The sequence below is a fragment of the Drosophila serrata genome, unplaced genomic scaffold (assembly GCF_035046125.1).
Source record: "Drosophila serrata isolate PLE 108 unplaced genomic scaffold, ASM3504612v1 contig_245, whole genome shotgun sequence".
Lineage (NCBI taxonomy): Eukaryota > Metazoa > Arthropoda > Insecta > Diptera > Drosophilidae > Drosophila > Drosophila serrata.
In genome coordinates this window covers 1,264,786-1,281,618 of record NW_028257143.1, presented here as the reverse complement: position 1 = coordinate 1,281,618, position 16,833 = coordinate 1,264,786, and the positions used below count along the sequence as shown (strand labels likewise).

The 16,833-nt window shown below is 37.6% G+C and overlaps 1 protein-coding gene and 1 long non-coding RNA gene across 2 annotated transcripts; both read right to left on the bottom strand.

Moving 5' to 3' along the window:
- Positions 1–13,277: 13,277 nt before the first annotated feature.
- On the bottom strand, positions 13,278–14,146 carry LOC110186053 (uncharacterized). The gene is made up of 2 exons (XR_002319816.2): positions 13,877–14,146; positions 13,278–13,818 (listed from the first exon to the last, which is right to left on the bottom strand). It is a non-coding gene; the product is annotated as an uncharacterized LOC110186053 (long non-coding RNA).
- Positions 14,147–14,204: 58 nt separating this feature from the next.
- Positions 14,205–15,327, bottom strand: LOC110185996 (uncharacterized). Its single transcript, XM_020955024.2, has 2 exons — positions 14,891–15,327; positions 14,205–14,830 (listed from the first exon to the last, which is right to left on the bottom strand). Exons 1-2 carry the CDS (start codon positions 15,191–15,193, stop codon positions 14,354–14,356), a joined length of 780 nt encoding a protein of 259 aa, XP_020810683.2. The 5' UTR covers positions 15,194–15,327; the 3' UTR covers positions 14,205–14,353.
- Between the last annotated feature and the right edge of the window lie 1,506 nt (positions 15,328–16,833).

Below are 16,833 nucleotides of genomic sequence, written 5' to 3'. Positions count from 1 at the left end.
AAAGCACTGAAGACAGAAAAATTGCCTTATCAGGCAAGAAATAAGAATCTCAGAGAGAATTCCAAGAAAGCGAATTTCTTATAATTCAAGCTTTTCACTTTTAATTGATATGCTTGATGCTCTGATTAGTAGAAATGTTCAACAGAAATGTTCATTGGAAAGGGAATTTGCTTGATGTTTTTTCTAATATTTTAGAACTAAGTGTGAAATATTAAAAACTAACGATATTTAAATAATTATGTTTATATGTGCTTGTATATTTTTTTAGGTCACTAGAAGTAACAAAGAGAGCTCTTCGACTCTATTTACTTAAGTAAAATGCAATTTTTTCCAGAAGCCGAGGGTCATGTAATAAAATTCTACGACGCGCTTTAATTATTATGTGAAAAACACACCCTATCTATTTTATTTTATTTAAAGAGTTTTTCACTAACCGGTCAGCCAGGTGTTTCACCCCCCTCTATTTTCCGAGGCCAGGACTCTTTTGTGTGTGTTAGCATCTCTTGCTTTGTCGCTTTTCGGAGGAAAAAGTGGAGCATGAGAAAGAAGTGATACTCAACTTTGCCATGTGAAGCAAATAAATCATCGTAAGTTTTCCGCCGGTGTAAAGGGCATCCCTCTCTCTTCCGGTCTGCTCTCACGTTAATTCAATTTAAAGGAAAAGAAAAAACTTTATCGTGCAGTTTCCCTTTCCATTTTGTAGGATTTTTTTGTCGAGTTTTTTATGCTGCGAAGGTTTTGCTTTGTCGCTTCATTTTGCGCAAACTTTGCAGTTCCACAAAAGTTGACACGTCATCAACACAAAGAAGTTCTCGTCTCGCCCACTGGCACTCCCCCTTCTCTAGCTTTTCCTGGAAAAGCCAAATGTTGTATTGAAAATGAAATGCATAAAGCACAAGTCACTTGATAGATCTTTGGAAAACAAAATTTATTTGTATATAGAAAACCGATGTCGGGATGCTCTAGAATTTAATTTAATACCTACTTATCGGATATACTGTTGCTTGATATTACTTTATTTCTATTTACATTCCATTTTGTTTCAAAGACTTCAATATCATTGGTTTCCTCCTGTTCACTGATAGATTTTTCTACAAAATATATATAATACAAACCTACCTTCAAATCAAATATGTTATTATCGCAAATTTAAAATAGCCTTGAATATATCGGTTTAAATACTTTCTGCCCTAATCCGTAACCCGGTTATTATTTAAAATTCTCCCCTGACTCAATGATTTTCAGAACCTTTTGTTAACTTTCCTTCGGGAAGGGTATGCGAATGGGAAAATGTAAGAAAAAATAACAATGCTCAAGGACAAAATGATGTTGGTTAAACTTGAGCTTGAAATTTGTGCGAAGTCTTCATGAGGTTTCCCTCTCCCTATGAGATTGTACTATTATAAATCCACAATCCAGCAATTTGCTCCGGCTCTTTGGGGCTTTTTGTTTCGATTTACTTGCCATGCATGCTGCCCAAGACCTCCGAGGACCTCGTCCTCGATTGATGCGAAAGTTATGTGAAAAGTTTTGATTTGTTTTAGTAAATTTATTTCACAATGGAAATTCTCTGCTCGAGAAGCCGGAAAACCAACTCTTCAAATTAACTGAAATTCGAACTGAGTTGTATTTTTATTTGTGTCAATATCTCGTTCGCACAGTTTTCATTTTACAGTTTATTGTTGTGGAGTTTGTTCTTTATATTTTCTTTCTTTTTCTCTTCCCCCTCACCATGCGAACCTGAAAGCGTTTAAAGCTTTTCTATTTAGCCCGTTCCCCTACCGGTTTTCCGGTCCTTCCTCCTTGGATTTTCCTCACAAGTTTTCCGTTATAAACTTGAGTTATAATTGAAAATATTTTTGTGAGTGTCTGGGCTTTTCTCCTGCCGCTCCTCAACTGCTCTCCGTTACGTCTTCATATTCCAACCGTTGTTGATTTTATTGGGGTTCACTTGAGGAGCAGCTGTGTTTTGGTTTTAATTAAATTTTCCTGTCCACAAAAGTTTAAATAGGTAACATGTTGAGAAATGAGTGTGTAAACAGAAATCATTTGTTTTCGCAAAAGTTTTTCGGGCGCCAGGCAATAGAGCGCCGCAATGGAGCGCAATAGGAAATAGAAAATATAGATTTGACAAACGGCCTGGAGCGAAAATAACCACAAGAATCTGGATAATGGGACTTACGGTGGCTAGTAAATTAATCGCTTGGGCAGTCACAGCCCACAGAGAAGAATGCTCTAAAGAAAAGTTGGTGAAAACTGAGGAGAGCAGACCCAAAAGGAAATTTTGTTCAAAACCTTGTAATGTCTTTGGTATGAAACACAATTAAAGTAATATAATTCGTTCTTTCATTTATATATGATTCTATAACATTCTGTTTCATGTACATATTCTATATATACCCAAATGTTTTCTTAGCCTTCCGATAACATATTTTGCTTTGGGCCGAGGCTCTTTTAGGTTGATTAATTAATATACCAAATTCATTTCAATTAGTTTCTCGTATTTTGATTATTTACCATAAGAAAAATGTACCAAATATATATTTATGTCACTACTCAAGGTCAATAGTTAATTAACACAGACTGTGCAGTATATACTTATGCCTAAGATCATAAATTATTGTCCAATACAACATACAATTACATTAATTAATTTAGTTTTACACATAAGGAACTTTACGTTTGTTAAAGATTTAATTTGAGAACCTTTTTTGCCATTTTCTCCCAAATAAATTGGGAATAAAGTAAACAAAACTTGAAGGGGCTCAGGTAGCTTGAACAATTACACAACTATTTCTTAGTCAACGCCGAGACATTCGTTTCTCTGTAATTAACATTGATTGAAATTTCAATTTGGCAATCGCATTTCAATCAGGAATCTGTTTTGTCTATCCGTTCCGACCATTTAATTAAGAACAAAACCTCTTTGAACATTTTAGGCCATGACTTTCACCGGCTTTGTACTGCCTCCTTTTGACCAAGCAAATATCGTTTTAATAAAACGGCAGACCAGCCAGACAAACTTGCAACAAAGAAATCTCCTTCAGCCGGGGAAGTAACTAAAAACCCAGCCAAAACTAAACTAAATGCAGACATAAATATTTTATGCTTAAAGCAAGAAACTTTTGCAATTTGACTGCTGCTCCAGCAACTGCTGCTGCTGCTGATGTTGCTCCTGCTGCTGTTGCTGTTGCAGTTGCAGTTGCAGTTGCCAAAAACCCCGACATACAACCAGGCCAACAATGTGGCAGCCGGCTTAGCTGCTTTTGCCCCTTTTCCCTCTCTCGTCCATTTCGTCCTTGGAGGCGTCTTTTTTCTGGTTCTCGGGCTTCTCGGGCAAAATCTAAACATAAGTTAGCATTTAAGTTGGCGCAGGGCGCAAAAGCATAAAATACGCACCACTACACACATGCAGGGGAACCGCAAATGCACTGCAAATTTTACAGCTTAACTTCAAAGCATTTAAAATATGTAAACATTAAAAAATAATATTAAAAGTAGGGACAGTAGGGAAAGGATATACGTAGGTTTCTGGTAACAATACACTTGAGTACAGAAAATAAATATTTTTAAAGTGGCTTTGGATTTTAAGAAGTAACTGGCTTTGGTCTTACGCATTAAATAATTTTCTTGTTTTTCTTTAAATTATATTTTTAGAGAATTTTTGGTACATATTTTTACTATTGTAAAACTCTAGTTTCACTTCGAAATTCTTACTTCTGCGGTTCCTATTTTTGAGTGAATTTGTTAAGACAATTTGTTTCCCAGCCAGCCCAGTGATTCTAAGTACCAAAAAAACCAGTTTTTAACTGTTTTAGTATATAAAAATGTAATTTAAACAACATTTCTACTATCATACTACCTTATATATCATTATTTTCCCGGTGCAGCCCCGCCCGTTCGTTTGGCTTCTTGTCCGTCGTCGTCGGAGGGATATGTGGAGTTGTCTTGGCTCGCCGGGATTCCCAGGGCCATATCTGAAGCTCTGCACTGTGGCATTCTAGCATTCGGGCACACACAACAGGTACAAACAAAACAATTCCGCATGTGGCAAGTCAATTAAAACTTGCCCTTTTCTGCCAGCGGCTGGGCTTTCCTCAGTTGAAAATATGTTATTAGCCGAATGAGTGGCAAGGGAAAATTGAAATGCTGAGCTGAATTCCTAATTGACTTAAGCTGTGGCAGGATGTAGGGATAATAATATAATTACAAAAATTCGAAATCATAGTTCGAAGGGCAAAAGAGGAAGGTTCTTAGAAGTATATATATTTTCAGTAATATTATTAAATCGATGGTGATACTAAATAGTTAAACAAATATTACTTATTATAGTTATTTGTTTGTTGTATTTTTCCTATAATTTCTTATTTTACCACTAGTTTTCCTTCCTATGTATAGTTTGCTCTATGTCTATATTCTCCAAATTCTATAAAGCGAAAAAGGAACTGAGAAAAGGGGCCATACCAGCAAGGGAAAGAAAGATCCATTACAACTGGCCATAGAGCGACGTGGCATTGAATAATTTATAGCTTGCCAACTAATTAAAATTTCATGAACACGTCTCGAATGAAATTCAATGAAAACATTTGATTTCGATGTTATGGGGAGTTCGTTTGGTCAAATCTTTCATCTCGTCCTTTTATCCTGGGAACCATCGTTTGTTCATTTGCTTGCCCCGCATGACATCTAATTTAATTCGAATAAATATTTGGCTTATGGATATTGTGGCAGGAGTTTGCATTGAAAGTTTTTTTTCACAAAATGGTAATGTTAAATAAACGTTTAACTATTACTATTATTTTTCATATTTTAAATATTTTTGACAAATATATCACCTTGAACACCTTATCGAAAATATCTTAAAGTTATTATATAATTCATTTGGTTTTATTGTTGGATGATTTTTTTATTATTTAAAAATAACTTCTGGTTAGCATTTTATATTTATTACCAATACTTTTAATTTAAACCAAGTTTAGGATACATATTATCAATAAGCCATTCAAAATATCGCTATATCGCATAGATTTATATCGTTAAAATTTTTCTTATATGTATTATTAAAAAATAGTTTTATATTATATAAAATATGTATTTATGTCAGAAAAGTACCTATAAATCGATAGTTTCTGCATTAGGAATGTTATCTATTTAAGAATAAAATGTAAATAGACTATAAAATCGTTTTCTAAATTGTCATATAAAATATAAAGGAAATAGTATAAGTAAAGATGTTTGTTACTGCTTTATTAAGTTTTGAGAGTATTTTATTCAATATGGACTTAAACGCCAGCCCACCTGTCCGCGGACAATCTGGTCAATCAATTTCAATGCCCGCAATTTGTTCGATATTGTCATAAAGGGGCACTAATGCTCTGTTCCTGGCTCCTGGTTGAGACTGACCAGAACATTGGCTACCACAACCACCTGTCAATTATTTTAATAAGACGAAACGCATCAACTGCGGACTTTATTGGGCCGGTATTGGAGCTTAGACGGACTTGTCGAGTTCCGAGCAGAAAATGTATGCAATGTGCCGGACATTCCGCTTTATCCACCTGAGGTGCACGGATCCCTCCGCAGACAGATTTTGTTTGATATGAATACATATTGAATACATATTGTGCCCCGCCATGTGCTGGCCCGAAAAAGACCATCAGCCAGTAAAGAAAGTGGAAACAGAAGGGCAGGGTAAATCCCCTTTGCGTTGAAATGGCTTAATGTCACATTGTTTCATGCGGTCTTGTCACGTCTTTCTTTTTTTTTTTTGTGTCCAGTGTTTTATTTAAGGGTATATTGGTTTATTGGGTGACTTTTTAAATATTTGTGGACTAAAATAAAACTTGCCTAAATGTAATTAAATTATTTTCAAGACTAGGTGGGGATTTAGAAACAACAAAGTGTATTATTTTAGGTGGAACTTTAAGCCTGCCTTTGCATTTAATTTCAAATGATTTTGTTAGCAATCTTCAAGCATCTTTTACATACTGATCTCCTGGAATAGCTTTTAGACTTTTTTGGGGCATTTTTTCGCTTGAAATTGAGGGTATTCAGAGTGCCATTGTTCGCCTGGACCAACCATTGTCCATCAGTCAAATGTATATCGATTTCTCTCGCCGCCTTTTTGTCCCCCTGTGCGCAGTGTCGTCCTGCTGGCATTAGTTTTTGCCAATCAACACGCCCCAAATAGCTTGTCAATTATTTGCCAATTTCGAATCCCGAAACCGGGTGACAATGGGATTTGCTTCGTTTCATTTAATATTTCCGATGCCAGCAGACAGAGCTGGGATCTTTGGTTGGTGAGGGGTTACGCGACGGGTATTTGGAGCTAGCGACCCGCAGCTGTTATAAATAAAGATTTTCAACGGCCATTTAATTCATTCAAAATAGTCGTTTCCGTGAGCTTTGGCCCCCGGCTCGGACTCCGTTACCACCCCACCCATTTCAATTAAAATCCCAAACTTATTTATATTTCGCCGCCCGATGTAATCGTCGTCATGGGGATCACCATCAACTGCCTATCGATGGCAGGCGGCGTGTCATGCAAATTGAAAATTAGCTGCTGTAAGCCTTTGACCCCACTCCCCCACCCACTCTGGTCGGTTGACAGGACTAATTGTCCTGCCCTGGCCATCGTGCCCCGCCGCCAAAAAGGATTGACAATTGTGTGTTTTGCTTATATTTCCTTCTGACAGGGGCAGGAAAAACGCCACAATCGACAGCTGATTTATTGAGTTGTTTAGGTTGTCCGATTTCGGACGAAAGAGATTTCTATTTGTATTTTTTTTTTGTGCTAGATTAGCTGGTTCTGAAAGCAGAATTAAATATATTCTATGAAATGTATTTGACAATTTTCTTTGAAGAGGCAAACAACAAATTTAATAACTAATATGTTAATAATCAACACCACAAGATAAGAGTCTACAGATATCGTAATTTTTATTTTTCCAGGGTTTTAAAATATCTCCGAAGAACTTTAGTTCCCAGCTATTTGGCTTCCCTTTCAAAACTTCTATATAATTCCAATATAAATTCGAAATATTTACCCATCTAATCGTATATCGTATCGCACACCAAATCCCAACACCTTGGCCCCCTAATCGAGTCCGGTAAACAAAGAGAGAAGCCAAGCTGACCACAAAGCCAGCACATATCCTCTGTCCAGTTATTTCCGTCTGGTTCCCTTCGAGCCCCTATCAACAATGAAGTAATTGAAAAAATAACTTGGACCATGGCAATGCTCTGGCGTTAAAAAATATGTGCCCTGGCCTCCTCCATGCATTACAGCTGGGTCTGCGAAATGCGCAAGGACTCGATGTCTGGCAACAACAACTGGATGCCCAGAATAGTGGTTCCTCGTTGGTCACTTTGGCTCGTTGAGAAATTGACATTTAAACATGAAACTCCGGCAAAAGTCGATGCAATGACAATGGCTGGGGCACTTTTGGGAGCGGAGTCGTGCGGCGTCCGTCCCGATCCGCCTGATGTCCTGGCAATCCCTGCCCGACTGCAATCTCAGCACCGCCTCACTGGTCGGGGCAAACTTTAGATGCGTTCTTTCTGCTGGAGAAAGAAATTGAAAATATATATCCCAATGTACGTTCGGGGTTCGACTGCTTCCCATATGGCTGCCTGTCCATCCAACTGTCCTGCTGTCTGCGTGCACTTATCGATTGCTCATATGCGCTGCAGGAGTGTTTGAAAAGAAAACTTGAATCAAATATCCTGCAAAAAAATAGGGCCAAGAATCACACATTTTTTAAGAACTGAAGGGGGGGAGGGAGAAAGGGGAACCCATTAACACTAATCGCTTCCCCACAGACACATAAACAATTTATCTGACACACTCTCGCTCGCACACATATGCGACGAGTCCTTTTCTGCACGTTGGCCGCAAGATCGAAGCCAGACTCTGGATTTTTCTGTGGGATATTTTGCTTACGCTGCCGAAAATTTATCACGTTAACCTTTGGGAAATGCTCATATAATTTATCTTCAAGAAAGTAAATTTTCCCCCACCGAAAAAGTAAAGACGCTAGCGTTCAAGGAGGCGACTGCAAAAGTTTTCCAACTGTGGCTGCTTTTCTCACAAATATACTCCAGGGGTCCAAGTCGCTTCGCTGTGTTTGTGTGTGAGTTACAAAAGGTAAAAAATTGCTCCGAGTTTAAAAACAGGGATGCTGCGCCTGTGTTTGTGGACGAACCTTTTTGGAATCGCACTCCCGAACATTGAGTGGGTAAAAAATTAGGTTAATTTTAGGTGTGCTATGGATTGATGGGCTCCATCCAAAAGCACTTGGCAAATAATTAATAAACAACGGAAGCTTGGTGCTAACCTTGGTAAGAAAGGTTTCACCCTAAATTACCTAATGTGAAAATATACTTACTATATCGTGTTACTTATTTTATACAAGTCTTTATACCAAGAAATATTGGTTCCAAAATTCATTACTTATCGACAAATTTTTCTTTCTAATACTTTTAGTATTCTCGGATAATTAAAAAAGGTTTTGTATATTTTCTTAAAAGTTTCCTATTTTAATTCCCTGGGTCCTCGTTTAATATACTTTCATTGCAAACTTATGCGCTTCCCTTTATTCTTTCAGTACTGCTATTTTTTCCGAACATTTCTTCATTGCTCACCACATTGTCGTCGCTTCATTAAGAAAGTTTTTCTTTACAGTTTTCCTAACATAAATGCTGAAAACTTAATTTCTTCTAAGTGAACTTGTTAAGTTTTACTCGCCGTTTCCTCCTCTTCTTCCTTAGTTCGCGTCTCGTCTCGTCCTTTTTTATTTTTTTGTTCCCATCTGGAGCCCGGGGTGGAGTCCTTGGTGGAAACTGCAAGGATTGGCTAGCCCGTGGCTGTCGCTGACACTTTGCTGCCCACATCTCGTGTTTTTCTGTGGCGCTGGCAGCTTTAAGCGCATTAAAATGGGAACTCTTTGGCGACTAGGGATAAGGTCCAGGAAATTTTTAATTTAGCTTTACAAAAATTATCTATATGTAATTAGAAATAGTATACATAAAAGGTAGTAGCTTCATAGGACATCTGTTAATGGAACCAACAGAGATTCTTAGTCTACATAGTTAACTAGAGAGGAATGGAATGCCTTGCTATTGTGATGAATTTTAACAAGATGTTAGATAAATATGTCGAAACACAGCAGTATCTTAACTTTAAACAAATCAGTATAAGCTCTGAACATATATAGAAAATTAAACATTTGTAGACACTCTTTCACATTCCAGAGTAAAAATTTCAAATGCATTATCAATGTCATTGCCAATGTTCATTTTAGTAAGTCAACAAAAATACTCATGTTTCACCAAAGTGCCACAATTAAGTGGTTAAACATGACTGAAGTTTAATGAAACACTTTTGCTGACTTCAACGTCAGACATTGAAAAGTGCATCAAATTTCAATTAAATCAGACACACATCAGCACTTCATAAACCTGAATTGAGTTCGGGCCGGGTCAGAGGCGAGTTGGCCGAAACCCGATCCGGCCAGACACTGCCATCGCAGACTGTGGAGCCAGGTTAGCAGTCGATGAGCATTCAGTCAAGTTAAATGAACCGCATCTATTGACTATCTCCCTCAATGCTGCACAGTGTCTGAAAGTCTATGTAAAAATACTAAATATATAAAAATTAAAAATGCAATTAATATTTATTTCTATGAATTCGCATACAAATGAAAACTTTTTATTGATATGCCTATTTCATGTAGGGTTTATATTTTAAAACAAAAGGTAGAGGAATGGAATGAAAAACTAGAACTATTTTCTTATTTTCCTGTATAACAAAGAGAGCCAATTCAAGGACCTAATCAGCCTAAACCCACTGTGTGTGGTCGATTGCCGAGAATCAAACGACGGCGATGGCAAATTTTGCTTTTGAAGGCAACATAAATTTTTCAAACGATTGACTCAGCAAAATGACCATGAATGTGTGACATCAGCAGCGGATGGGGGCTATAGCCCCCGCATCCCTTTCTCACTTTCCCTCCCTCCACTTCCCCTCCCCTGCATCACCATCATCATCATTATCGTCCTGCAACAGCACAAACGGCCAGAGCGAGACAGAGCACACAGAGGGCAGAGGGCATCCTGTTCCATGGGAGACAGCAAATATCCAGAGGTAAACACGTGCATTGCCAGCTTCCGTTATCAGTCAGCTTGTTTGCCAGACAGTCGGGCCATTTCCAACGGACACGCCCACCTGGCCGACATGCCCCACGCCACGCCCCCAGACACACACAAAGTCTACCCCCCCCTTTTGCCCATATTTGTCTGCTTATTGACGCTTTGAAGTCTGTGGAAGTCGTACAATTTTCTCGCCCCTAACAGAGTAGCCTAGTCTTGACTCCTCAGGTTTGCCCGTGTGTTGAAAATTAACTTTGAAAGATTTCCGCTGGCATGAAATTGCTTGACATTGCATTTGCGGTTCAATGGGTTCGATTTCTAGCTTCCATCAAGTGAGCGCTGCGAACGATGGTCCGAATATGTTAAACGGTGTCTGAGTAGGGCACACAGTGCGTATGATTGATTTAATTTGACAGCAATTCCTTCTTTGACATCAATCAGTTTATATCTCAGGTATTCACATACAAATTTACCCAATGCACGAAATTATAAAGAAGGTTGTAGTGGTGTACTTATACAACTTTTAAAATGCTTTATTTAGTATAAAAAAAATTAAAAGATTTATTTTCTTTTATGAATAATGTTATCAGTAGTAAATGATGTTATAAATTTTATATTATTTTAATATTTTTTTAAATTTACTTATATAATTATAAATAAATTTTAAGAATTGGTATTAGCTTAGGGGCAAAATAAATTCAAATAAGGTGGGTACACAGTGCGTATGATTAATTTAATTTTACACTAATTTCTAACTAATAATCCGACATAATTCAGTATATTATATATCCCAGTTTTTATCGGAAATAAAAATGCTATGGCATTATGAAATGAATTTAATATAAAACAAATCATCAGATTTAAGAGTAATAGTATCATTAGTAATTTAAATTACAAATTGAATATTTTCCTAAGATTTCTGCATTTACATTTTAAATTATAAATAAACTTTTGGAATTGATGCCCGCTCTAAGGCAAAATAAATAAAAATAAGCAGAAATTTTAAATGTATATTTTGTTATCCCAATTAAATAACAAAATCAAATTTAAATGATTTTTATAGTTAGCCCAAGGTTGGCCTGACGGCATAAATGTGGTGGCATATCATAAAACGTGCACTAAATATTTATGAATTTTTATTTTACGACACCTTTGGAGCATACAAGCTGCAACAATACACCGACCCCAAAGCAAGGAAAACAACGAAAAAACGGAAGCAGAAAACTGGACAACAGGGACTCCCTTCTATAATGTAAGCTAAAGAAGACACATACATACACAAAAAAAATAGAAAGAGAAAATTAACATAAACCGTGAAATGTTGTCTGGCAACAGCAAAAAAAGGAGAACCAAACAAAAGGAAAATCACGTTTTGTAATTACACAGAAGAGAATAAACAGGCTGGGAAATGGTAGTGGTAGATGCCATCCTTGAGAATCTTTTCTGAAAAACAGGAGACGCTGGTGACCACCGGACCTTGTTTATTTGGGTAACCACAACAAAACAGAGCACAGAACTGAAATGAAAATGAAACAAAATAATTAAAAATCGTGTGCTGCTGAGGTTGATTTCCCAGCATGGCGAGCCTGGGTGCACTGAACCGGACCTCTGTCGCCAGTCCGAAATTGCTTATGAATTGTAAACAGGAAGGCCTGCCCCGCCCATGACAATAGCAGGTGTGTCGTTGGGCTTGTTTGGTCTACGTGTGAATTATAGCATACTTGCGGGCGCGTGTTGAAAATTATAGTCCTTTAAATGAGAGATACGGGGGAGTTTTTCTACAACCAGAACTTTTAACGGGTCACTAAAAATATGGCAATAATATTTCAAAACATGCTTTTGGATGCCTTTTTAATTGTTTTCAAACCTTTAAATTTTTTTCCTAAAACAACAAGTACCATTTCGTAAATAATATACATTTGTAGGTTAAAATAGGATTCTGCATGCACTTTTCATGCTAAAGGAAAGACAAAGAATTGCCGCAAATAACATAAATGGAGGATTCCAGGCGTAAGCCTCCCGAAAAACAAGTCACGTTTTGGGGCACAAAGCACACACAGACACAAATGCACATAGACACGCAGTCGCATACAGTTGCAGGCCTGTTCGCATAATTTTATTGCATAATTTTAGCACGCGCACATAGGGTCCTCCCCGCTGAGCTCCTCCTAACCACGGCTGTGCGGGGCAAACTATGCGCGACTCATAAATACGCCTAGAAATATGCTGCAATATTTTTGTAGCAGCCGCTCACACAGACAATTCGCACTACTTTTCTCATTACAAATTGGATTTTGCAGTCACAATTTGCTTATTAGGTTCAAAATCCATGCAAATTTCTTTCTTTGCAGTAGTTTTAGCCCAAATAGGACTGCATATCCTTTGTGCTGCTACTTTCCCAGGGAACGCTGAAAGAAATTGAAAGGATATAAGGGAATCTTTTAATTTTGAACTAAGCGGTTCATAATTCCTACTGAATTGTATCTCTGTAATTATGCTATTTTGCGACAAATTAAATTTAATCTTATAGGGTTTGATTTATCCTTTGAATTATTTGACATATTCTTTAAATTGTTGTTTGAATGTTTGAAAGCTTAAAAATAAACAAATCAACACAAATTTACAATAAGTTGAGATTGAAATCTCAGTTGGTAGATCTAGGGGATCCTTTCTGATAAATAATTGAATATAAGCTGATTTAAGTTTACTTGGTAAATTTGGAAAAACTCTAATTTTAACGTCTTCAAATAGATGAATCGAAAACTCTGTTTTTTACAAATGCCTTGACTTTTTTAACAGATTCTTTAACTTTTCTGTCACTTCTCCCTGACCAGTCTCGATCACGAATATCTTAATTATGATATTTTTGAAACATGCATACATAGATAAGAGTCAATAAAGGATTATTTTCGGGACCCTGGAGAAAATTTAAAATCAAGCTGTTGCAGGCAGTAGAATTATACACAAACAAGACTTAAATGTAGATTATATATTCAATATACTAACTTATTTCTCGCAGTCTACCTTGTTGAGTCGTGGGGAGAGCTGCCTCGGTAGCATCTTATTACTATTGCCCACAGATATCTGTAGATGCCGGCAAACTTACAAACAAATAAAAACAACCGGCATCACAATAGTATAGAGAGGCAGCGGGTGCCAAGTTTATTGTGTAAATATAATTCAGTTTTCTTTTTTTTGTCTTTGGCCGCTTTTTCCAGCCTCCGTCTCTGTTTCTCTCTCTGTGTCTATCTCTGTCTCTCGCTTGCAAATTAGCTGTGTGCAACGTGATAATGCCATTTCTGTAAATTTTGCCAGCTTACAAAGTGCGCTGGAGAACTTTATTGTCTGCAAAAGTCTAGATTATATAATCATGCCAGTGCTGGTGCTCGGCAGATGGGAAAATTGGTGCAGGCTCAGGGCAGCTTAATACAAAATACTCCATAAGCCATTTCAAAGCAAAGTAATTTGTATGCCTACTAATAAAGCCTTCTCCTGAATTTGTATGAATCTTGCAAACTATATTACAATCATTAGCATTTTATATAGTGTTATAGTGTATAGTGTTCACATAGTAACTTTCACAGAGACGATTTCTTTGTTAGCTTAGCCGCCCTGCATATATGGTCCAGGAACGTATTTATTTCCAGTGTACCGTACTCCAAAGATTACCTTAAATTATTTGCATTCATCAATATAATCTGTCAAAAAGCGCATTTTTAATACTCACCTTTTCCTCTTTACAACAAACTTCACCTTTATTGGAGCACCTATAAGTAGTGGTTGAATTTAAGTCTCGCGGGCAATAAGGCGCTGGAACACATTGATGTATTTTATTATTCGGGCAATTTGGCTTTACGGAATAACAGATTCCCAGAAAAGCAAAAATCACAGAAAATATTGTCCAAATAGATGCCATCGTACTCTTCAAATTCCGTAGCTCAAATGGTGCACTTATATAGCTCGCCAAAGAATCTAGTCCCCAAGCCTTATCAGTTATGAACCCTGAGTCAAGTCGGAATTAATACGAAAAGCTAAGAGATTAAACGAGAATAATGTGTATAGATGAGTCACTTTGCGTATTTATTTGGTCATATATTTTTTAAATTTTTTTAGGTTGAAAAAAATAGTGCAAACAAATCGAAATTAGTATTAAATGCGATTGCTGATAGTGCTTCGCAAACAAGAACACATAAATATCAATAATTTACATAATCAAGCATTTTTTGTTGGTGTTCGGCTGCTCTTCCTCCGGTTGCGAGTCGGTGTTGTTGTTGTCAGGAGTCTCTGGCGGCGGTGGTTTACCCTTATCCTTGGTCTTCCCAATTGTGACTGGCTTTGGAATCGCAACTTGGGGTGAGTCTCCCTGGCCCAGATTAGCCGGGATCTCTCCATTAAGTGTCTGCTCCTTGAGTTTATCAAAGTTAAGAAGAAGGAGGCCAATTGGACCGTTGGGCATGTTCAACACGAGCACCTTGTATGGATCGGTCGGCGGCTGTGGCGGTGGCGGGGAGAACATGTCTTTGTTCCTGGCTGCCGCGGCCGAAGTAGAGGGTGCCAAGGATATAGTGTCTTCTGGAGAAGATAGACACGCGTTTTTCGGTTTTGGGATGTAATTTTTTGGTGCCATTGGAACTTTTTCGTTAGGGCGTCCCGAAGGACACTTGGCATAGTTCACTAAATCCTGTAAAATCGGAGAAATCGATTTGTTTCTGTTCGTCTTTGCAGTTCTAGGAGAGCTCACCAAGTGGACTGGCCGACGTCCTGTGATCTGCTTAAAAGTCTTTGGCACTCGTTGGGGCAAGGAACTGTTGGCTACATCTTTGGTTTTTACTGTTGGTATCACCATTGCTATTTTTCCCGATGATGATCCAGCATTTTCCCAGATTGCAGGCGATGGCGATGGTGACGACGATACCTGCACTTTCCGCATAGTGGTGCGGTTAGTGTTAGTACTCGGTGTGGAGGTAGCCATTGGTTGGGCCCTGCTGGTCGAAGGCTCTTCGCCAGAAGGTTGAGCTATACCACCATTAGAATAACGCTTCATAATTGAAAAGGATACAAATTTCACTCGATTTCTAGCTGGACGCCTGGTTTCTGCAAAGTTTCAAGTTAAAATGTATTTCTTTTTCCTGTCAAAGCCTTTATGAAATGTCATGACACACTTGCTTCATGACACAATTATAATTTTTGAATCTGGAATGGCTGAAAACGGAACTAAAAAGTTTTGCTTTGTACTGAAACCAGTCACGATATTAATACTAAAACCACTTGCTTCGATTTTTTCAACTGTATCACGATTTATTTCGGAAAAAACACTGAACTTTTGAGTTTAGTTTTTAGCCATTCCAGACTCAAAACTATTTAATTCATAATTGTTATGGTTGGAATAGCTGGAACTGAACAATTTAATTTAAGCGTTGTTCAATTTTCAGCTATTCCAGTCTCAACACTATTTAATTCAAAATTGTTGTGTTTAGAATGGCAAATGGAAATAGAACAATAAAACTTCAGCGTTGTTCTAAAGCAATTCTTGATGTAATTGTATAATTGTATAATGATTTGTTTAGATTGTAATACAATTATTATTAATTATTGATTTATGAATTGTTTCAGAATAAAACTGATTTTTTGTTGTTCCATTTTCAACGCTTACTACATAGCGTATAGTAAAAATAAATATATTGTTGTTGCCTTTAAGCAATTCATTCATACTTTAGTAAAATGTGAAACAAATTTAACAAGTCTAAATACCAGGAGAAAATCTAATAACGGTATTGCATTTTTCTTGAAGACCGCTTTGGGTTCGAAAAACGGAGGATATTAATTAAATTTAATGTCTGTCTGGAGGAGCGGCGACGGCTACTGCCACGCAAAAGAGTAACGCCGAGTAACGAGAACCCATGGAAATAACCGCTGCGAAAACTTTGCCAGCTGTATTGCATTACGCCTTTAATTTCATTACAAGCCCGGGGGAAGCCCCTCTCATTCTCTGCGTTGGCCCATAAAAACGGAGCGAAACACTTGTAAAGTCTGCCGAGTAGCCGCGGCGAAGAAGATACGGTCGGGCTCATGTTCCGTGGCGCCACCGCCACCTCCCACATTGCAACAAGCCCCAGCATGGGGTCCAATGTGGCTGTGGATCCGGGAAGCCGGCAGGATCGAGAGGCGCTGGACGGACTGGAGTTTATTATTTAATACTTTGAACGTCATGAGTTGAAATTAGCAGCCATAAATCAATGAAACGACCCGCACAAGTCCACAATTAGCCAAGGCGAGCGCGACAAACGCTCCGTGTTACATGAACTAGCTAACGGAGAGCTAATTAATTCTTATGTTCTCACGCTAAGATACAGTTTAGTGTTGCACAGGATATTTTAATGGATGAGTGTGGCATTAGGAATGGTGTCTTAAAGTTGCCAGGACTTACAGTATGTGCATAATTTCTTCTCACTTAGCCTTTGGGAGAATCCTTGCAACTACTTAAAAGAAAGAAAGAAAAGCCAAAGGCTTTTTAATATACAATATATATATATACTTATAAAGTTGATTTTGTACATTAGATTTGGTAATATTTCTAGTATTTCTTGTGTATTTTGTAGGTTTATGTAAGCACTTTTGGGGATTGCTTCTGCTGAATTCATATAAATGTGGGATCCGGTAGTGTTGGTAGGGTGGCTAAAGTTA

Coding starts and splice junctions, on each gene's coding strand:
- LOC110185996 (XM_020955024.2), bottom strand. CDS start 15,193: ATGAAGCGTTATTCTAATGGTGGTATAGCTCAACCTTCTGGCGAAGAG. Junction 14,831..14,890: donor GACGTCGGCCAGTCCACTTG/GTGAGCTCTCCT, acceptor CCGATTTTACAG/GATTTAGTGAACTATGCCAA.